The 23,570-nt window shown below is 30.6% G+C and overlaps 1 protein-coding gene across 1 annotated transcript; it reads right to left on the bottom strand.

Moving 5' to 3' along the window:
- Positions 1–13,111: 13,111 nt before the first annotated feature.
- On the bottom strand, positions 13,112–23,440 carry LOC135689805 (polyunsaturated fatty acid 5-lipoxygenase). The gene is made up of 15 exons (XM_065207157.2): positions 21,944–23,440; positions 21,140–21,184; positions 20,788–20,919; positions 19,979–20,076; positions 19,087–19,222; positions 18,212–18,307; positions 17,953–18,049; positions 17,267–17,384; positions 16,396–16,488; positions 15,762–15,822; positions 15,401–15,506; positions 14,854–14,936; positions 14,359–14,532; positions 13,873–14,036; positions 13,112–13,345 (listed from the first exon to the last, which is right to left on the bottom strand). Exons 1-15 carry the CDS (start codon positions 22,448–22,450, stop codon positions 13,234–13,236), a joined length of 2,022 nt encoding a protein of 673 aa, XP_065063229.2. The 5' UTR covers positions 22,451–23,440; the 3' UTR covers positions 13,112–13,233.
- Positions 23,441–23,570: the final 130 nt, after the last annotated feature.

The following is a 23,570-nucleotide window of genomic DNA, read 5'->3' as shown; positions in this document are numbered from 1 at the left end:
TTACAAAAATCGTCAGATTTTTTGAAATTTTTTTTTGATTGAAAGCAGTTTAATTGGCATATGTATGATCAAGTAAAAGAGAAATTGAACTTAGTTTTCAAATTAAAGTGTTATTTTTGAAAATTTGCAACTTTTTAGACAGCGTAATTTTAGACAGAAAAGTAAGTGTATAGCCTTACAAAAATCGTCAGATTTTTTGAAATTTTTTTTTGATCGAAAACAGTTTAATTGGCATTTATATGATCTAACAAAAGAAGAAATGAACTTAGTTTTCAAATTAGAGTGTTATTTTTTAAAAATTTGCAACTTTTTAGACAGCGTAATTTTAGACAGAAAAGTAAGTGTATAGCCTTACAAAAATCGTGAGATTTTTTGAAATTTTTTTTTGATTGAAGGCAGTTTAATTGGCATTTATATGATCTAATAAAAGAGGAATTGAACTTAGTTTTCAAATTAGAGTGTTATTTTTGAAAATTTGCAACTTTTTAGACAGCGTAATTTTAGAGAGAAAAGTAAGTGTATAGCCTTACAAAAATCGCTGGATTTTTTGAAAATTTTTTTTGATTGAAAGCAGTTTCATTGGCATATGTATGATCAAGTAAACAAGGAATTGAACTTAGTTTTCAAATTAAAGTGTTATTTTTGAAAAATTTGCAACTTTTTAGACAGCGTAATTTTAGACAGAAAAGTAAGTGTAAAGCCTTACAAAAATCGTGAGATTTTTTGAAATTTTTTTTTGATTGAAAGCAGTTTAATTGGCATTTATATGATTTAATAAAAGAAGAAATGAACTTAGTTTTCAAATTAGAGTGTTATTTTTGAAAATTTGCAACTTTTTAGACAGCGTAATTTTAGAGAGAAAAGTAAGTGTATAGCCTTACAAAAATCGCTGGATTTTTTGAAATTTTTTTTTGATTGAAAGCAGTTTAATTGGCATTTATATGATCTAATAAAAGAAGAAATGAACTTAGTTTTCAAATTAGAGTGTTTTTTTTAAAAATTTGCAATTTTTTAGACAGCGTAATGTAAAACCACTGAGTTTACGAGGGTTTTACAGGCTTGTGTTCGCAGATTCGGCAGTAAAAGAAAGTACAAAATTCAATAAGCGTGTTCTGATTTCTTGGCTCGACGGTTCTTATAGTTTCATCTAATTCAACAACGACTAAACGGGTCACTTCGGCAAAACTGGTATGCTTCAAACTTCTTGAAATAACAACGGCTATCCGAACATCTGAAATCACGTCTAAACCTTAGCGACTAAATTAAACGACTGAATTACTCACAAAAGCTAACGAATATTTTACTCAACAGCAATTAAGATAATTAGGACAGTTATACAAAACAGAACAAAGGAGCTGATCACAAGACAGGATGTACATGGAAATAGGCCAAGATGCGAACAAAAGTCAAGCACGCAAATGAAATTCAAACAGCAAACAAGCAAAAGTTTTTTTAACAAAATTCTGTCCTTTTACAGTAATTTTAAAGAGAAAAGTAAGTGTATAGCCTTACAAAAATCGTCAGATTTTTTGAAATTTTTTTTTGATTGAAAGCAGTTTAATTGGCAAATGTATGATCAAGTAAAAGAGGAATTGAACTTAGTTTTCAAATTAAAGTGTTATTTTTGAAAATTTGCAACTTTTTAGACAGCGTAATTTTAGACAAAAAAAGTAAGTGTATAGCCTTACAAAAATCGTCAGATTTTTTGAAATTTTTTTTTGATCAAAAGCAGTTTAATTGGCATTTATATGATCTAATAAAAGAAGAAATGAACTTAGTTTTCAAATTAGAGTGTTATTTTTTAAAAATTTGCAATTTTTTAGACAGCGTAATTTTAGAGAGAAAAGTAAGTGTATAGCCTTACAAAAATCGTCAGATTTTTTGAAATTTTTTTTTGATTGAAAGCAGTTTAATTGGCATATGTATGATCAAGTAAAAGAGAAATTGAACTTAGTTTTCAAATTAAAGTGTTATTTTTGAAAATTTGCAACTTTTTAGACAGCGTAATTTTAGACAGAAAAGTAAGTGTATAGCCTTACAAAAATCGTCAGATTTTTTGAAATTTTTTTTTGATCGAAAACAGTTTAATTGGCATTTATATGATCTAACAAAAGATGAAATGAACTTAGTTTTCAAATTAGAGTGTTATTTTTTAAAAATTTGCAACTTTTTAGACAGCGTAATTTTAGACAGAAAAGTAAGTGTATAGCCTTACAAAAATCGTGAGATTTTTTGAAATTTTTTTTTTATTGAAGGCAGTTTAATTGGCATTTATATGATCTAATAAAAGAGGAATTGAACTTAGTTTTCAAATTAGAGTGTTTATTTTGAAAAATTCGCAACTTTTTAGACAGCGTAGTTTTGAGAGAAAAGTAAGTGTATAGCCTTACAAAAATCGTAAGATTTTTTGAAATGTTTTTTTGATCAAAAGCAGTTTAATTGGCATTTATATGATCTAATAAAAGAGGAATTGAACTTAGTTTTCAAATTAGAGTGTTATTTTTGAAAATTTGCAACTTTTTAGACAGCGTAATTTTAGAGAGAAAAGTAAGTGTTTAGCCTTACAAAAATCGTAAGATTTTTTGAAATTTTTTTTTGATTGAAAGCAGTTTAATTGGCATTTATATGATCTAATAAAAGAGGAATTGAACTTAGTTTTCAAATTAGAGTGTTTGTTTTGAAAAATTCACAATTTTTAGACAGCGTAATTTTTGAGAGAAAAGTAACTGTATAGCCTTACAAAAATCGCTGGATTTTTTGAAAATTTTTTTTGATTGAAAGCAGTTTCATTGGCATATGTATGATCAAGTAAACAAGGAATTGAACTTAGTTTTCAAATTAAAGTGTTATTTTTGAAAAATTTGCAACTTTTTAGACAGCGTAATTTTAGACAGAAAAGTAAGTGTAAAGCCTTACAAAAATCGTCAGATTTTTGAAATTTTTTTTTGATTGAAAGCAGTTTAATTGGCATTTATATGATCAAGTAAAAGAGGAATTGAACTTAGTTTTCAAATTAGAGTGTTATTTTTGAAAATTTGCAACTTTTTAGAAAGCGTAATTTTAGACAGAAAAGCAAGTGTATAGCCTTACAAAAATCGTCAGATTTTTTGAAATTTTTTTTTGATTGAAGGCAGTTTAATTGGCATTTATATGATCTAATAAAAGAAGAAATGAACTTAGTTTTCAAATTAGAGTGTTTTTTTTTAAAAATTTGTAATTTTTACGACAGCGTAATTTTAGAGAGAAAAGTAAGTGTATAGCCTTACAAAAATCGTTAGATTTTTTGAAAATTTTTTTGATTGAAAGCAGTTTAATTGGCATATGTATGATCAAGTAAAAAAGGAATTGAACTTAGTTTTCAAATTAGAGTGTTATTTTTTAAAAATTTGCAACTTTTTAGACAGCGTAATTTCAGACAGAAAAGTAAGTGTATAGCCTTACAAAAATCGTGAGATTTTTTGAAATTTTTTTTTGATTGAAGGCAGTTTAATTGGCATTTATATGATCTAATAAAAGAGGAATTGAACTTAGTTTTCAAATTAAAGTGTTATTTTTGAAAATTTGCAACTTTTTAGACAGCGTAATTTTAGACAGAAAAGTAAGTGTATAGCCTTACAAAAATCGTCAGATTTTTTGAAATTTTTTTTTGATTGAAAGCAGTTTAATTGGCATTTATATGATCTAATAAAAGAAGAAATGAACTTAGTTTTCAAATTAGAGTGTTATTTTTTAAAAATTTGCAATTTTTTAGACAGCGTAATTTTAGAGAGAAAAGTAAGTGTATAGCCTTACAAAAATCGTCAGATTTTTTGAAATTTTTTTTTGATTGAAAGCAGTTTAATTGGCATATGTATGATCAAGTAAAAGAGAAATTGAACTTAGTTTTCAAATTAAAGTGTTATTTTTGAAAATTTGCAACTTTTTAGACAGCGTAATTTTAGACAGAAAAGTAAGTGTATAGCCTTACAAAAATCGTCAGATTTTTTGAAATTTTTTTTTGATCGAAAACAGTTTAATTGGCATTTATATGATCTAACAAAAGAAGAAATGAACTTAGTTTTCAAATTAGAGTGTTATTTTTTAAAAATTTGCAACTTTTTAGACAGCGTAATTTTAGACAGAAAAGTAAGTGTATAGCCTTACAAAAATCGTGAGATTTTTTGAAATTTTTTTTTTATTGAAGGCAGTTTAATTGGCATTTATATGATCTAATAAAAGAGGAATTGAACTTAGTTTTCAAATTAGAGTGTTTATTTTGAAAAATTCGCAACTTTTTAGACAGCGTAGTTTTGAGAGAAAAGTAAGTGTTTAGCCTTACAAAAATCGTAAGATTTTTTGAAATTTTTTTTTGATCAAAAGCAGTTTAATTGGCATTTATATGATCTAATAAAAGAGGAATTGAACTTAGTTTTCAAATTAGAGTGTTATTTTTGAAAATTTGCAACTTTTTAGACAGCGTAATTTTAGAGAGAAAAGTAAGTGTATAGCCTTACCAAAATCTTGAGATTTTTTGAAATTTTTTTTTTATTGAAGGCAGTTTAATTGGCATTTATATGATCTAATAAAAGAGGAATTGAACTTAGTTTTCAAATAAGAGTGTTTATTTTGAAAAATTCGCAACTTTTTAGACAGCGTAGTTTTGATAGAAAAGTAAGTGTTTAGCCTTACAAAAATCGTAAGATTTTTTGAAATTTTTTTTTGATTGAAAGCAGTTTAATTGGCATTTATATGATCTAATAAAAGAGGAATTGAACTTAGTTTTCAAATTAGAGTGTTTGTTTTGAAAAATTCACAATTTTTAGACAGCGTAATTTTTGAGAGAAAAGTAACTGTATAGCCTTACAAAAATCGCTGGATTTTTTGAAAATTTTTTTTGATTGAAAGCAGTTTCATTGGCATATGTATGATCAAGTAAACAAGGAATTGAACTTAGTTTTCAAATTAAAGTGTTATTTTTGAAAAATTTGCAACTTTTTAGACAGCGTAATTTTAGACAGAAAAGTAAGTGTAAAGCCTTACAAAAATCGTCAGATTTTTGAAATTTTTTTTTGATTGAAAGCAGTTTAATTGGCATTTATATGATCAAGTAAAAGAGGAATTGAACTTAGTTTTCAAATTAGAGTGTTATTTTTGAAAATTTGCAACTTTTTAGACAGCGTAATTTTAGACAGAAAAGCAAGTGTATAGCCTTACAAAAATCGTCAGATTTTTTGAAATTTTTTTTTGATTGAAGGCAGTTTAATTAGCATATGTATGATCAAGTAAAAGAGGAATTGAACTTAGTTTTCAAATTAGAGTGTTATTTTTTAAAAATTTGCAACTTTTTAGACAGCGTAATTTTAGAGAGAAAAGTAAGTGTATAGCCTTACAAAAATCGTCAGATTTTTTGAAAATTTTTTTGATTGAAAGCAGTTTAATTGGCATTTATATGATCTAATAAAAGAAGAAATGAACTTAGTTTTCAAATTAGAGTGTTTTTTTTTAAAAATTTGTAATTTTTACGACAGCGTAATTTTAGAGAGAAAAGTAAGTGTATAGCCTTACAAAAATCGTCAGATTTTTTGAAAATTTTTTTGATTGAAAGCAGTTTAATTGGCATATGTATGATCAAGTAAAAAAGGAATTGAACTTAGTTTTCAAATTAGAGTGTTATTTTTTAAAAATTTGCAACTTTTTAGACAGCGTAATTTCAGACAGAAAAGTAAGTGTATAGCCTTACAAAAATCGTGAGATTTTTTGAAATTTTTTTTTGATTGAAGGCAGTTTAATTGGCATTTATATGATCTAATAAAAGAGGAATTGAACTTAGTTTTCAAATTAGAGTGTTATTTTTGAAAATTTGCAACTTTTTAGACAGCGTAATTTTAGAGAGAAAAGTAAGTGTTTAGCCTTACAAAAATCGTAAGATTTTTTGAAATTTTTTTTTGATTGAAAGCAGTTTAATTGGCATTTATATGATCTAATAAAAGAGGAATTGAACTTAGTTTTCAAATTAGAGTGTTTGTTTTGAAAAATTCACAATTTTTAGACAGCGTAATTTTTGAGAGAAAAGTAACTGTATAGCCTTACAAAAATCGCTGGATTTTTTGAAAATTTTTTTTGATTGAAAGCAGTTTCATTGGCATATGTATGATCAAGTAAACAAGGAATTGAACTTAGTTTTCAAATTAAAGTGTTATTTTTGAAAAATTTGCAACTTTTTAGACAGCGTAATTTTAGACAGAAAAGTAAGTGTAAAGCCTTACAAAAATCGTCAGATTTTTGAAATTTTTTTTTTGATTGAAAGCAGTTTAATTGGCATTTATATGATCAAGTAAAAGAGGAATTGAACTTAGTTTTCAAATTAGAGTGTTATTTTTGAAAATTTGCATCTTTTTAGAAAGCGTAATTTTAGACAGAAAAGCAAGTGTATAGCCTTACAAAAATCGTCAGATTTTTTGAAATTTTTTTTTGATTGAAGGCAGTTTAATTGGCATTTATATGATCTAATAAAAGAAGAAATGAACTTAGTTTTCAAATTAGAGTGTTTTTTTTTAAAAATTTGTAATTTTTACGACAGCGTAATTTTAGAGAGAAAAGTAAGTGTATAGCCTTACAAAAATCGTCAGATTTTTTGAAAATTTTTTTGATTGAAAGCAGTTTAATTGGCATATGTATGATCAAGTAAAAAAGGAATTGAACTTAGTTTTCAAATTAGAGTGTTATTTTTTAAAAATTTGCAACTTTTTAGACAGCGTAATTTCAGACAGAAAAGTAAGTGTATAGCCTTACAAAAATCGTGAGATTTTTTGAAATTTTTTTTTGATTGAAGGCAGTTTAATTGGCATTTATATGATCTAATAAAAGAGGAATTGAACTTAGTTTTCAAATTAAAGTGTTATTTTTGAAAATTTGCAACTTTTTAGACAGCGTAATTTTAGACAGAAAAGTAAGTGTATAGCCTTACAAAAATCGTCAGATTTTTTGAAATTTTTTTTTGATTGAAAGCAGTTTAATTGGCATTTATATGATCTAATAAAAGAAGAAATGAACTTAGTTTTCAAATTAGAGTGTTATTTTTTAAAAATTTGCAATTTTTTAGACAGCGTAATTTTAGAGAGAAAAGTAAGTGTATAGCCTTACAAAAATCGTCAGATTTTTTGAAATTTTTTTTTGATTGAAAGCAGTTTAATTGGCATATGTATGATCAAGTAAAAGAGAAATTGAACTTAGTTTTCAAATTAAAGTGTTATTTTTGAAAATTTGCAACTTTTTAGACAGCGTAATTTTAGACAGAAAAGTAAGTGTATAGCCTTACAAAAATCGTCAGATTTTTTGAAATTTTTTTTTGATCGAAAACAGTTTAATTGGCATTTATATGATCTAACAAAAGAAGAAATGAACTTAGTTTTCAAATTAGAGTGTTATTTTTTAAAAATTTGCAACTTTTTAGACAGCGTAATTTTAGACAGAAAAGTAAGTGTATAGCCTTACAAAAATCGTGAGATTTTTTGAAATTTTTTTTTTATTGAAGGCAGTTTAATTGGCATTTATATGATCTAATAAAAGAGGAATTGAACTTAGTTTTCAAATTAGAGTGTTTATTTTGAAAAATTCGCAACTTTTTAGACAGCGTAGTTTTGAGAGAAAAGTAAGTGTTTAGCCTTACAAAAATCGTAAGATTTTTTGAAATTTTTTTTTGATCAAAAGCAGTTTAATTGGCATTTATATGATCTAATAAAAGAGGAATTGAACTTAGTTTTCAAATTAGAGTGTTATTTTTGAAAATTTGCAACTTTTTAGACAGCGTAATTTTAGAGAGAAAAGTAAGTGTATAGCCTTACCAAAATCTTGAGATTTTTTGAAATTTTTTTTTTATTGAAGGCAGTTTAATTGGCATTTATATGATCTAATAAAAGAGGAATTGAACTTAGTTTTCAAATAAGAGTGTTTATTTTGAAAAATTCGCAACTTTTTAGACAGCGTAGTTTTGATAGAAAAGTAAGTGTTTAGCCTTACAAAAATCGTAAGATTTTTTGAAATTTTTTTTTGATTGAAAGCAGTTTAATTGGCATTTATATGATCTAATAAAAGAGGAATTGAACTTGGTTTTCAAATTAGAGTGTTTGTTTTGAAAAATTCACAATTTTTAGACAGCGTAATTTTTGAGAGAAAAGTAACTGTATAGCCTTACAAAAATCGCTGGATTTTTTGAAAATTTTTTTTGATTGAAAGCAGTTTCATTGGCATATGTATGATCAAGTAAACAAGGAATTGAACTTAGTTTTCAAATTAAAGTGTTTTTTTTGAAAAATTTGCAACTTTTTAGACAGCGTAATTTTAGACAGAAAAGTAAGTGTAAAGCCTTACAAAAATCGTCAGATTTTTGAAATTTTTTTTTGATTGAAAGCAGTTTAATTGGCATTTATATGATCAAGTAAAAGAGGAATTGAACTTAGTTTTCAAATTAGAGTGTTATTTTTGAAAATTTGCAACTTTTTAGACAGCGTAATTTTAGACAGAAAAGCAAGTGTATAGCCTTACAAAAATCGTCAGATTTTTTGAAATTTTTTTTTGATTGAAGGCAGTTTAATTAGCATATGTATGATCAAGTAAAAGAGGAATTGAACTTAGTTTTCAAATTAGAGTGTTATTTTTTAAAAATTTGCAACTTTTTAGACAGCGTAATTTTAGAGAGAAAAGTAAGTGTATAGCCTTACAAAAATCGTCAGATTTTTTGAAAATTTTTTTGATTGAAAGCAGTTTAATTGGCATTTATATGATCTAATAAAAGAAGAAATGAACTTAGTTTTCAAATTAGAGTGTTTTTTTTTAAAAATTTGTAATTTTTACGACAGCGTAATTTTAGAGAGAAAAGTAAGTGTATAGCCTTACAAAAATCGTCAGATTTTTTGAAAATTTTTTTGATTGAAAGCAGTTTAATTGGCATATGTATGATCAAGTAAAAAAGGAATTGAACTTAGTTTTCAAATTAGAGTGTTATTTTTTAAAAATTTGCAACTTTTTAGACAGCGTAATTTCAGACAGAAAAGTAAGTGTATAGCCTTACAAAAATCGTGAGATTTTTTGAAATTTTTTTTTGATTGAAGGCAGTTTAATTGGCATTTATATGATCTAATAAAAGAGGAATTGAACTTAGTTTTCAAATTAGAGTGTTATTTTTGAAAATTTGCAACTTTTTAGACAGCGTAATTTTAGAGAGAAAAGTAAGTGTATAGCCTTACAAAAATCGCTGGATTTTTTGAAAATTTTTTTTGATTGAAAGCAGTTTCATTGGCATATGTATGATCAAGTAAACAAGGAATTGAACTTAGTTTTCAAATTAAAGTGTTATTTTTGAAAAATTTGCAACTTTTTAGACAGCGTAATTTTAGACAGAAAAGTAAGTGTAAAGCCTTACAAAAATCGTCAGATTTTTTGAAATTTTTTTTGATTGAAAGCAGTTTAATTGGCATTTATATGATCTAATAAAAGAAGAAATGAACTTAGTTTTCAAATTAGAGTGTTTTTTTTAAAAATTTGCAATTTTTTAGACAGCGTAATTTTAGAGAGAAAAGTAAGTGTATAGCCTTACAAAAATCGTCAGATTTTTTGAAATTTTTTTTTGATTGAAAGCAGTTTAATTGGCATTTATATGATCTAATAAAAGAAGAAATGAACTTAGTTTTCAAATTAGAGTGTTATTTTTTAAAAATTTGCAATTTTTTAGACAGCGTAATTTTAGAGAGAAAAGTAAGTGTATAGCCTTACAAAAATCGTCAGATTTTTTGAAATTTTTTTTTGATTGAAAGCAGTTTAATTGGCATATGTATGATCAAGTAAAAGAGAAATTGAACTTAGTTTTCAAATTAAAGTGTTATTTTTGAAAATTTGCAACTTTTTAGACAGCGTAATTTTAGACAGAAAAGTAAGTGTATAGCCTTACAAAAATCGTCAGATTTTTTGAAATTTTTTTTTGATCGAAAACAGTTTAATTGGCATTTATATGATCTAACAAAAGAAGAAATGAACTTAGTTTTCAAATTAGAGTGTTATTTTTTAAAAATTTGCAACTTTTTAGACAGCGTAATTTTAGACAGAAAAGTAAGTGTATAGCCTTACAAAAATCGTGAGATTTTTTGAAATTTTTTTTTTATTGAAGGCAGTTTAATTGGCATTTATATGATCTAATAAAAGAGGAATTGAACTTAGTTTTCAAATTAGAGTGTTTATTTTGAAAAATTCGCAACTTTTTAGACAGCGTAGTTTTGAGAGAAAAGTAAGTGTTTAGCCTTACAAAAATCGTAAGTTTTTTTGAAATTTTTTTTTGATCAAAAGCAGTTTAATTGGCATTTATATGATCTAATAAAAGAGGAATTGAACTTAGTTTTCAAATTAGAGTGTTTGTTTTGAAAATTTGCAACTTTTTAGACAGCGTAATTTTAGACAGAAAAGTAAGTGTATAGCCTTACAAAAATCGTCAGATTTTTTGAAATTTTTTTTTGATCGAAAACAGTTTAATTGGCATTTATATGATCTAATAAAAGAAGAAATGAACTTAGTTTTCAAATTAGAGTGTTATTTTTTAAAAATTTGCAAATTTTTAGACAGCGTAATTTTAGACAGAAAAGTAAGTGTATAGCCTTACAAAAATCGTGAGATTTTTTAAAATTTTTTTTTGATTGAAGGCAGTTTAATTGGCATTTATATGATCTAATAAAAGAGGAATTGAACTTAGTTTTCAAATTAGAGTGTTATTTTTGAAAATTTGCAACTTTTTAGACAGCGTAATTTTAGAGAGAAAAGTAAGTGTATAGCCTTACAAAAATCGTGAGATTTTTTGAAATTTTTTTTTATTGAAGGCAGTTTAATTGGCATTTATATGATCTAATAAAAGAGGAATTGAACTTAGTTTTCAAATTAGAGTGTTTATTTTGAAAAATTCGCAACTTTTTAGACAGCGTAGTTTTGAGAGAAAAGTAAGTGTTTAGCCTTACAAAAATCGTAAGATTTTTTGAAATTTTTTTTTGATTGAAAGCAGTTTAATTGGCATTTATATGATCTAATAAAAGAGGAATTGAACTTAGTTTTCAAATTAGAGTGTTTGTTTTGAAAAATTCACAATTTTTAGACAGCGTAATTTTTGAGAGAAAAGTAACTGTATAGCCTTACAAAAATCGCTGGATTTTTTGAAAATTTTTTTTGATTGAAAGCAGTTTCATTGGCATATGTATGATCAAGTAAACAAGGAATTGAACTTAGTTTTCAAATTAAAGTGTTATTTTTGAAAAATTTGCAACTTTTTAGACAGCTTAATTTTAGACAGAAAAGTAAGTGTAAAGCCTTACAAAAATCGTCAGATTTTTTGAAATTTTTTTTTGATTGAAAGCAGTTTAATTGGCATTTATATGATCTAATAAAAGAAGAAATGAACTTAGTTTTCAAATTAGAGTGTTTTTTTTAAAAATTTGCAATTTTTTAGACAGCGTAATTTTAGAGAGAAAAGTAAGTGTATAGCCTTACAAAAATCGTCAGATTTTTTGAAATTTTTTTTTGATTGAAAGCAGTTTCATTGGCATATGTATGATCAAGTAAAAGAGGAATTGAACTTAGTTTTCAAATTAAAGTGTTATTTTTGAAAATTTGCAACTTTTTAGACAGCGTAATTTTAGACAGAAAAGTAAGTGTATAGCCTTACAAAAATCGTTAGATTTTTTGAAATTTTTTTTTGATCAAAAGCAGTTTAATTGGCATTTATATGATCTAATAAAAGAAGAAATGAACTTAGTTTTCAAATTAGAGTGTTATTTTTTAAAAATTTGCAATTTTTTAGACAGCGTAATTTTAGAGAGAAAAGTAAGTGTATAGCCTTACAAAAATCGTCAGATTTTTTGAAATTTTTTTTTGATTGAAAGCAGTTTAATTGGCATATGTATGATCAAGTAAAAGAGGAATTGAACTTAGTTTTCAAATTAAAGTGTTATTTTTGAAAATTTGCAACTTTTTAGACAGCGTAATTTTAGACAGAAAAGTAAGTCTATAGCCTTACAAAAATCGCAAGATTTTTTGAAATTTTTTTTTGATTGAAAGCAGTTTAATTGGCATTGATATGATCAAGTTAAAGAGGACTTGAATTTAGTTTTCAAATTAGAATGTTATCTTTGAAAAATGCACAACTTTTTAGACGGGATAATTTTTGAAATTGGAAAGCATTTTAATTGGGATTCATATGATGAAAAGAGAGAGGAACGATTCTTTTTCTGGTCAACTTTGGATAAGAAAAGTAAGGCACTATAATCAGAAAGATCGTCAGATTATTTTAAAAAATATATTTTTCCTCAAACAATTTTACTTCGCCTCCATATGGTCAGAATGAACAAGAACGGAGTTAGTTCTGGAAAGAATGTCTTACTTTTTTGAAAAAATTCCAGCTATTTTGACGGGATTTTATCATAGTGTTGCGAAAATCCAAAAATTTTCCAAAACTAATCTTTTCTAAAACAGGTTGAATTTTTTTGTCAAATATAAAAATTGCAGTTTGTACACTAAAAACCGCCAAAGTTGGTCTCCATGTAAAAAAGATCCGAGTAGAAACTTAAGCGATATTTTTGACAGCATCGTAAAATGCCTTTACGATAAGTATTTCTCAAAGAATTTTACGCTAACATCCTTCAGTACAAATTCCTGTTTTCTCTGTTTATTGTACGTAAACTGCTGAACCGCATCGTTATGACGAGAGCCGTTTACCCTGCATGCAAAATAAAGCTTTTCATTTCTTTGTATGGTGTAACTATAGTCTTTGTTGCAATATAATTGAGTCAGTAAAGTAACAGGTTGAGATGTATAAGCAAGACAATTTAGGAAGATGGTTCTGTCAAACAAGATACTCCTTGAAACAAAATGCTGTTGTCCGTCAGATCAATTGATAAACTGTATCAAATAGTTTGTTTGATGACGCAATGTCATTATTCCCACTGTTTTCGATACTGACTATGGTGAATGCCTGGCAAATCTACAGGTATAGGTAGGATATGAGCGATCATGGCAAAAACTCTACAGAAAATTTAAAATCAGGCGCATTCAACATGTGTAATGTCAAGCAGCAGAGACAAGAGATTGACAATTCACAACATTTGGCAACTAGTTAGTTTGATTTTTCAAACTATTACCTAACAGTCCTTGTTAGCTTTAAATTGAGCAGAAATTGCTTAAAATTTTCATGCAAATTCAATGAGGTATTCCATTTTTATTAAGTCAATTTGTATGAGAAGGCAGTATACCGGGGTTCAAGTAATCATATCCACATTTTCTCTTTTTGTTGTGCATATTAATTCTCGAGGCTACTTCCCGCAATGAGCCCAAAAATCTGCAAAAAACAATGAATGAAGACTTGCAAACATAACCTGATCTAAAAGTAAACTTCAGCAGATCTCGCTCGTTGAAAACGGAGCCATATCTAACTGTAAATAGAATGCTTAGTAAAATTATGTGTAACAACCTTAATTGTTCACAAAAATTAACTTTGAAATGAAAGTTTATAGCGTTGAGGGAGCAAATATACTGAAAGAAACTTCCAGAACCACAGAACATTGAGAAAAGCCCCCATTGGAGAAAACAGTTGTTATAAACAGTTGCCCCTCCTCTTTTCAAGCATTTCCCAATGCTCTGCATAGAGCACTGGAAAATTGTCGCAATTGATTTTTTCAAAACTTTAAATAATGAAGAGCCATTTGAGTATCGATAGATGCATGTTCATGCCTTGGTTTATCGTAGAAGCCGAGGAATTCAATTTTCAACATGGAGGTTTGGCTGGAATGACTCCATCAAGATGTTTCTCAAACATTAGCTGGAAGAGACATTGAAAATAAGACCATGAAAAGGAGGCAAGCGTACCTGTGCTTTGCTGCAACCGAGATTGGATCATGTTGAAACTGCGACTTTGTGTCAGCTAATCCGCTCGTCTCCCTCTCACTGACAAGCTTATTTACCACTATAATCTCTGCAGTTGTGTGTTTCATAGGCAAACAGTCGATAATGTAGGGCATGCTCAAGGGCTCCTGTTTAAAAAAGTCTACTCATAGCGATAATGCTTCGATAAATTACATGAAAAGGAAGTCGAGTTGTAAAGACAATGGGGAGGGGGAAGGTTTGATCAGGGATACAATGAGTGGGGCCAATGTTCTTTTTTTCGTTTTAAAGTATTTTTTAACCGATATTTATTAGTATATCACAGGACACTTTTAAACCCTCGATATAATAGGACGCTTTTGAATAAGCCGTCGACAACCAGGCCATTTGCAAAAACTGCAACCACTTAACGGGCTAAACCACGTTTAGACATCGCGAAAAATATAGTAAAAATTGCAGAACATCTCATACCTTGGAATTAGGCGGTGCTCCGCGAAGAGCCATGGGATAATTTGGTATGAAGGCACATTCATCGTATGTTGGTAGATTAACGGCAGCATTTTCAACTGTGCTTAAGAATATGATCGATGTCAGCGTCTCAACAAGCTGGCTAGTATTGCTGAATTTGCCGTCACCAGGAACACCCTACGTTGAACAGAACTTTTTCTAAGAAATGTTGCTATTTATGATTAAACACTAAAGCTTTGCTTACAGTAGAACTGTTACACTATTAATCGTAAATCCTCAAATAATCCCCCTCCTTCGAATAAGACCCCCCTCTCGAATATTCGCCCACCCTAAAGAAATCTTTGTGAAAAAGGCCCCCGCTTTCAAACAAGCCCCTGAGGTGTTGCCACGACAGCAATAGGCTCATCCCAATACATTTACAAACCCCATAAAACCAAGGTGTTTCTACATAGAAACATTTAAAATTACATTACAAAGTAAAGTAAAGTTACTTTTCACCTTTAGACCACATCCATCTTGACTAATCAATTCTTCAGCCCAATTTTGTATTTCGTAATCATTGGCTAACTTTTCTGGCTCATCTAAAAGCATTAAATTACAGAACATGAAAGCGGTCATGTACCAAGATATAAAAAAAACTACAATAAGATTAAAATTGTACATATCAATAAAGGAAATATTGCAATAAAAACTTTGATAAAGAATATATGGATGTGTATTCCTGAGTCCAGTAGGTAGGTATTGTGGCTTAAAGGTAAGCTGGTTTGATTTGCTAAGAAAATGAAATATGCGATATTTAAAGATAGGGCTATCATCAAAATTCAGTCTAAAAATATCACTTAACAGGTGGTCAGTGACTTTAAATTAAGCTTAGATTATATTTCATTACGCAAATATTTTTAGCTTTGCTCTCTAGAAAAAAGGGTGGAACAGCTTTCATTCAACGCATGATAAAAACAAAATAAAATTAATGATAAAAATGATAAAAGACGCTTCATATTGAGTCTAGCAATGAAATTGCAACCATACGAGAACGGTTATCTACCATAGTTTCCATATACAATGCTTGTGACATATTTCTCCATAACTTCATGCAGCAGCAGGCCGTCGTCTCTGTAGGGGTATTCTGGGATAGTTTCAGGGTCAGATACCTTCAGAAAAGAAAGGTACTTGCGTCACTTTACTGTAGAATTAAATTAAACTAGCCAGACCTGGTTTCACCAACAATGATTATACTGAAAATAATTAAAAGAAAGTGAATGCAAAGTTTTCAGGATTCTAATTTCAAATAATTTTAGCATTCATGTTTTTTGCTTGCTCGAGGTCTTCATTAACAGAGCTTTACTTAGCAGGATTCATCAGAATTTACAGAATAATGTATAAATTTTCAAGGTATATAGACTTACGCCATTTTCCTTGAGAAATTTGGGGAGACATCCGTGAAGATCTAAACGCCAGTCTGCCATGCTTGAAGTAAAAAGAGTTTTAAAATAAGAATTTCTACATGGACTAAGCTTTCAAGATAAAGTGACATGCAGTTGTCTGATTCACCTAAAACTCCATATCACAATGATCGATTTTCTGTTTATTGCACTTAGAAAATTGAGATAACACTAAACTCTGCTTTGAAGGGAGAAACTCGCTTAGAATGCCATTAGACATTAAGAGACAAGGGACCACTTCTAGCTCGAGCTTTAGCGATTCGATTAATCAGAGGTATAGTGGTATTGAATCTAGAGCTAAAGAATTTCTTCAATTTTAATCGAAGAAAAACTTGGTGTATCTCTTAAAAAGTCTTCCAATATGAAATTTCTAGGTTGCCCTAAGTTCCATTACTCCAAGAAAATTCAAGAAGAAGTACCCCTATGGTTTTTAAAATTTGGTACTACAATGGCTGCACTACAGACAAACAAAATGGCAGATTCAGGAGCATTTGCCTTCTGCATTAAAGAGTCAAGGCTTATCAGGTTGCCTCGTAAACAGAAACATCATCAAACCTACAAAACACCAGTAAGTTAGCTTGTTTCTGAAATGACTTACTATCGCTTTATCAGTTCGTTCATCCCATTAACACCGATGTTAGTTGCATAGTCCATCCAGCCTCCAGGGGCTGTTAGGAAGCTCATTTCAAAACTGCAATTAAAATGAATGGTCAGAGTCATGATAAAAGATATTTTTAAAAATGATAAGTGGTTATAGAAGCAAACATGAAGTCCATGAATATAGTGTGTTGAGCACAATTGATAACACTAATGCACAAGTTAGAAAACAAGAAATACAGATTAGCTCTACAGGGCTGTCACTACGGTGGGGCGTGGTGGATGTGACACACCTTTTTTGAAAAAAAATTATTGCAAAGCCGAGGAATTGTTTGCAATGTAGGATTGGCAAATAAAAGATGGATCGCCCATGGTGCACAATAGCTAGTGGCAGCCCTGTCGGTCTAAGCGATTTACACAATTATTTGCTAAACTCTGTGATCTGCTCTAAACACAAGAGAGTTTTTTAGGTTTTTCTATGAATGATGTAAAAATTATACTTCTTTTCAGAGCTAATTTATAATACAAACACGATACAATAAAAACTTTTAGATATAAACTACAGTGAAACTACAACTCTGGACAAAACTGGAGAACTTCGAAAACACTACAATTATTCAAAATATGTAGAACTTCCCCCACCCCCTCGCCCTCTTTGGTAAAGCTGTTTGAAATGCTCTTAGATGCTGTGGCTACAACTCCAACTTTGATTAGGGGGGGAGGGGGAGGAAATAGGAGGTAAGGCCAGTTCTGTTACACTTTTTTGAACTTTCAAAAATGTATGCTTATATCAAACAAAATTACCTGATACTTTGTAATTAATTGTTTAGAAGGAAACCGAATCGAAGGGAATATTTAGACATGTAACATACTTGTTGATCGAAAGAACAAAACGGAGATATGGTCCAAGCAAACGGAAAATCGGATGTGATGGTGATAGATGGCGGTGAACGGAAATCGCTATCATTTCTAAGACCATGTGAGTTCCAGCTGAAATAAAAAGATTGACTAAGTTGATCAGCAAATTTAAAAAAAATGATATATAAGAAAACCGAGACCAGAATATAAATGACAGTTCATCATCGAGTTTTTAAATAGTCATTGACTGAGTGGGAAAATAGGGAGAGGAAAGGAGAGTTAAAGAAAAGGAAGAGGTGAGTGGGGAGAGAGAAGAGGTGAAGAAGGAATGGAGAGTCAAAATCTATCTTTCTTGTAAATGTTCGCCTAGTAACATCCTCTGTTTATTCTCTGAAGTTCCATTAAAAACAGTTTCTGTATGCTGGCATGTATATACAAATCATTTGAAGCTCTTCTGCATAAAGAAAAAGATGGTCGTCTCACTTAGAATCTCTTAACCGGGAACCACCTGATCGCGTGTATTCTTTTCTCACAAGTAATTTTCGATCCGCACTTGGATATGAGTTTTTAGGCAATCATTGGTCATCAATCGAGTCTCATGCTCTGAGGAGTGTCGGAAAAATTTGTAGATTGTAGTGCCACGGGCTTATTTAGATAGTTATATGTTACAAGGCCATTCAAGAGAAAAGGAATTTCCTACCAAAGAGCAGGCAGGATCGGTGGAAGGCCGAATCGGCACAATTAAACCACATCTTAGCAGCCAGCCAGACGTATTCTTGATCAGTTGGAAAGAAAACCTGAAAAAATAAATTCCAATAAATTCTTCTTTCGACTCCTTGTAGAAATAGATAAATTCCTTAGCTGAAAAAATATTGAAGGCAATTGTGCTTTGCTATCTATACCGTTTCAGAAACCGTGCAGTAGAATAAAAATCAAGCAAGCAAAGTACTGTTCTTTACCGGGTTGTTCTCTGATTTTTCCTGATACAACTGGATTGCAATTGGGACAAACTGGCTTTCTGTGTTCAAATAGAAAAGTGCAATAGGACTTGGTATCTAAAATAAGAACTATTGAATTAATGGAAATGATGGCTAGAATTTATATGACTTCAGAAAGAAAAAAATTGAGAACTATCGAAAGATATATAGAGGAAAGTGTGAAGTTTGTCAACTATAGCAAACTTTCTCTCATAAATACAATAGATTTCCAAAGATCAAGTCAGCAACTGCCGCAACTATGAAACCTTTTTTTGCCTCCCTCTCTTTCTTCATTTTTACTTAATCACTTCTTGTGAATTCAGAAGATCTACTAGTAAAATTAATTATGATTTTGAATACAGTAAAAAGCGGAATAAAAGAAACTCGTTATTTCGGATTAGACGGTACAGTTTTATACAAAAGGAACAAATTGAAAGAAAAAAGGTTGATGAGATTTTAAAAAATAAGTTTTTTTTGAGATGAAGAAAAAAACAGGACTAGCCTGGAAATTAATCATAATTAAAATAAAAATTTTACAGAAAAATGTTTTTAATTTAGAAATTTGAAAGCTAGTGTGAATCTGGAAATCTGCTTCTTGCATTTGTTTTACTTTAATATACATTTTACTTTTTACGTTTTACTTTCATAAACAAGGACAAGAAACTATGGGTTTCTTAGGCTCAACAGTTTCTTATATCTTGGTACAGAGCTTTGAAAAAGTCAGCTTGCAGTTTTATTTATACGCGATTTTCATTTGTGTTGGCTTTTACTGTGTGGTAGAACTTTTCTTCTTGTTTCATCTAAAAGCAAATACCTTCGAAGAATCGAAGTCGAATCTTTGATGCACATTTGCCTACCTTATTATTGTTCTGGATGTCGGCCAATCCGTCCAGAATTTTGTGATTGACAATGAATATCCTCTTCTTCTCCATTGCTTCCTCAAATGTCTTTTCTTCTAGAAACTGCTCCAGGTCACTACCATTCGCACCAAAACTATAACACAAATTAATAAAGAGTCATTGTTAATCAACATCGCCAAATCATCTATGCGTTTCCCTTATGAATAATTTACAAAGAGGCTAGCCTCCTGAGCAAAGAAGTGTAACTTTACTATAAGAATTAATATGTGTACACACACAAACTTCGGAATCGGGGGGAGGGGGCACAGGGAAAACCCGCCTATTTTAGAAACAGATATCAAGTACCTATTTGAAGCTCATTAAGGTACTCCTATTTTGCTTACATACCCCTCCCTCCCCCAATGTTGGAATGTATCCTCCGTCTATGAAGACATATAACTTGGTTTCAAGACATTAAAAAAATTGGAATAAGGACATTGGAGTAAAACTTCGTACAACCAATAATTATTTAAAGTTTAAAATAGACAACAGAGTTTGTCACAGGTAAGCTAAGGCCTGAAGTAAAAGCTACGGCCTGAAGATATCGTAACATCATCTTCGCAAAAACACTTCACAGTGGAAAAGACTTGAAGGGGTGTCAGCAATATTTGAAGGTCAGTTTTTCAAAATGAAGTAAATTGGAAGCAATCTAAGCAATATTTGGGCAACAATATTTCAATATAAAAAATATCAGAAGGTGTTTCGGCAATATTTGGGCAAGAATATTTCACAACAAACAATAGAAGGAGTCATCAGAAGAAAGGAATTCAAGATGGAATTCAAGCTATGGTAGTTTTTTTGCAAACTTCATATGGATTGATTACATTTTGCTGTAAAAGAAAAGACTTACTTCTCAGGTAACTCAGTACAAAGTTGAATAGATTTTGGGTTGCATCCGATTATTCTTTGTTTACCAAAGTGAATATCTGACTTCCATGCATCCATACACTAGAGAATTGCAATGACGTCATCAATGATAACGAAAAAGCCTCAAATTATAGGCATTGGTCAAAGAGCTACAAAACATAGAAAATAAAGTGAACATTCATCTACTGAACGTCCTTTTATAGCAAATATTCAAAGTTTTGTCCTTCTATTCCACAGCCAACGATTTGCCAAAATAACACGGAGACCTCATATTAACGGACAGAAACTCCATAATCCTATTTGAAATGAGTCTTGATGCCGCAATTTGAAGACAGTACGAACAAGAGGAAACAAAGCATACTTCAAAAATGTTCCTCTGGCACACCTCAGAGCATAGATATCGGATAATGGCAAAAAGTGAGCAAAACTTTATACTAATTATCCGATGATCATACTTTGAGGAGTATCGGAAGGAATGCTGCTTCCTCTTTTCCGTGCTGTCTCCAAACAGAGATTTTACTGTTCATATACTTGGAGATATCGAACTGAGCAATCTTGGGCCATGATTTGAATTATAACTGAAACATGGCAGACAAGCTCCCAGGTTTCCAATTCTTTGGTGCAATGTCAATATCTATTTACAACATTGAAAATGCATGTATAAAATTATTGTGCTGTTGTGAACTGATGCTGGTATAAACAACAGATTGGTCAGAAGAAGGTTGAAACAGAACAGATTGAAAAGTCAGCTTTAAAACGAAGGAAATGTTAATGAAATTCTAAAAAACTTACGGATGGACGTGATAATTTTCCCTTTTCTTTGAAAAGACATTGCAATTCCTCGATTGACTCCCAGGCAATGGGTTCAACTATGAGCTGCCGATTTGAGTTGAGAAAGTGAGCTTTCTTTGATTTTATGTCAAGCTGTGAAAAAGTAGAATATAGTTAATGTATAACACAAATATAATTTTTATTCAAAAGTATCCAGGATTCTCACAAAAACAAATGTTGCATGATGTACGACGAGCAATAGAGGTTTTCATGGCATCTTCTTCAAGAATTGAGTACGTAGACCTAATTCAATAATGTACACATTTGTCTCAAGGACAAATAATATTAAAAGAATCATTTGTGACTTTCTTACCTTGTGGAAATTGCTGTAGATTTCTTCCCTTGGAAGCATCCTTATCTAAAATAGATGCACAAAAAACAGCTTCGTAAGGAAAATAATTCTATGATGGCCCAAAGCAAGGTAATATTATTAAGGTAATGGCTACTGGGTAACCATACTTCGCTGTTAGCCCTCAAATGATTCAATCGCACTTTTTCTTACGAAAACTGTATTTCCATTATCGTCAATTGATCGATTTTATCAATATTATCATTCAATATATCTAGTGTCTCTTTTTTGAGCAAATAGATAGCTCTGGCCCCCAAAATGCCGGTGAGTTACTATTTGGCAGTGCTTGGATATAAATTCCCCAACTGCTCCTTACCCTCTAGCCCTTTCCCACCCTAAAAAGTCCAGCCGACACAAAATTAACTTATATTTCCACAGCTCAGGGCATTTCTTATCAAATGTTGACATGTTACAGAAACCTGACTGTACGCTATTGAGGATCCGGCAGATTGTAATGTAACGAGAAGGAGAATCCCTTAAGTCGGACATTCAATAAGTGTAAGGAAATGATCTGACTTAGCCAATGCCTGAAATACACAGAATACGACTTTTGACTTGAATAAGGTAGGAAAATCCAGAGGGAATTGAATATCGGTCCGACTCTGTAAAAGCCGGATCTACTTGGGATACGACTTTACGGCATTCAACTGTATACAATTTAACCGACTTATCCACTGATGCATCGGAACATTTTCATAATCTTCGTATATTTGTCATTGATTTTTTAAATCAAATTTTGGAAATTCACAAACTACTTCAAAGGATCACCTGTGCTGGCAGATCTCTGATCCGGTGATATCCATATGCGGCTTGCTTTCTGATGAGCTCGCATTTTCGTTGGTCCGGGTGTTCATCGTGTTGCGGCAACGAGCTGTCGAACGCACTGATTGCCAGCGGTTTATTGGGTCGCATCCACCGGTTCACTGGAAACACTGTTACTTTGCCATTCCCGTCATCATGAGTATGGCGGATGGTCACTTTATCAACATACCAGTCTACATCCCCTTGTTCTTCGTGCTGCTGTAGAATAATGCTCTTTATTTGTCCGAACCCAGACAATCGCGAGACGTTGAATTCGTCCGTACGGCCTTTCTTGAAAACAGTTACACAGCAACCATTCAAATGTATTTCTCTCGACTTCACTCCCTCCTCGTTGATAAAAGTAACGTATACTGCATTATGCAACCCGGCCCCTTTTGTGTCACCGGTTTTAATACCGACTATAAAATCCGGAACATCAAAACATTCAAGACAAGACGACTTTCCTTGACCCATAGTAAATTGCTGCACCAAAATGCTAGAAAAAGTTCCAGATAAAGTTTAGAAATCTAAACAAAGCAATCTACTGCAAATCTATTAAGATTTTAAAACATGTGAAAGTTCATTGAACCAAGTTAGTGAAACCGCGAAGATTCTTTCCAAAACCCGTGAACGATCATACAGTTGAAATTCAAGTGCGAACGATCATAAAGTTAAAATTCAAGTGTATTTTTCAGTTTTTGAAATTGGTTCTTTGTAAGACTGTTCCTTGCATAATTCCACGTTTGGCTGCATAAATTCTTGACCACGAATTGCTGTTCACGATACCAGTAGGCCAGTTTTTTTCCATTCTTATCTCTACGCAAAGAGCTGCAGCATTAGCCTTCCTGCCAGAGCTGGACAATGAGCACGAAATGATGATAGCGTCTATACAGCACTGCTCTTTCCACCATATGCAGAATATTCGAGCCATATATTAATTATGCACAGCTATTCAATCACAAATCAAGTAGAAAACATCAAGCCAATGCATTATTAGCATAATTAATTCTACGAACATAAATATATGCAGGCGGTATCAATATTAATTCACAATTCAAACGAATGTGTATTGAGCACTGGAATGGCCTACTCTACAGATAAAAGATAGTAACGTTGTAAATTGGGGCGGGGATGTGCCATTTGTAGGGCTCATTTTCATTACACAGTATGTATAGTTAGTTATTAGTAGACATATTCACACAAAGGAGAAGTACCCAGAATTATTGGTATACACATTCCAGGCTGGATCTTGCAACTTTTTATGAAATGTAAGGCCCCACGAACAAAAAGTCACAAATTTTCCTTTTTAGAAATAAAAAACGGTTCACACTTATGCATGTCTTGTATTTCACATTAAACCCGAAATCGTGACCCCTATATTCACCAGCATGGCAAATCGCCACTTCTTAGAAGCCAAAGTTATATCCACCTCCTCTTGAAAACGAAAAAAAGAATTACGAAATGATTAATGTTCAATAAGAGAGCATTTTTTTTTAGGATTTTTAACTTTATTTTCCTTCAGCTCTATGAAAATTTACAAATCTCACTTATACTGCTCTCAATAACCTAGAACTGGTCTTGGTCTACGCGAATA

Source organism: Rhopilema esculentum, chromosome 5 (assembly GCF_057945365.1).
Source record: "Rhopilema esculentum isolate cy_ngs chromosome 5, ASM5794536v1, whole genome shotgun sequence".
In the NCBI taxonomy this organism is placed as follows: Eukaryota; Metazoa; Cnidaria; class Scyphozoa; order Rhizostomeae; family Rhizostomatidae; genus Rhopilema; species Rhopilema esculentum.
The sequence above is the reverse complement of the archived record's forward strand: the minus strand, read 5'-3'. Positions and strand labels throughout refer to the sequence as shown.

What these genes read in the sequence shown, in the direction of transcription:
- LOC135689805 (XM_065207157.2), bottom strand. Translation starts at nt 22,450, where the DNA reads ATGGGTCAAGGAAAGTCGTCTTGTCTTGAATGTTTTGATGTTCCGGAT. An exon ending in TCTACAGCAATTTCCACAAG is followed by an intron (nt 20,920 to 21,139) that starts GTAAGAAAGTCA and finishes ACTTTTTCACAG; the next exon opens with CTTGACATAAAATCAAAGAA. An exon ending in AATTTCTCAAGGAAAATGGC is followed by an intron (nt 15,507 to 15,761) that starts GTAAGTCTATAT and finishes TCTTTTCTGAAG; the next exon opens with GTATCTGACCCTGAAACTAT.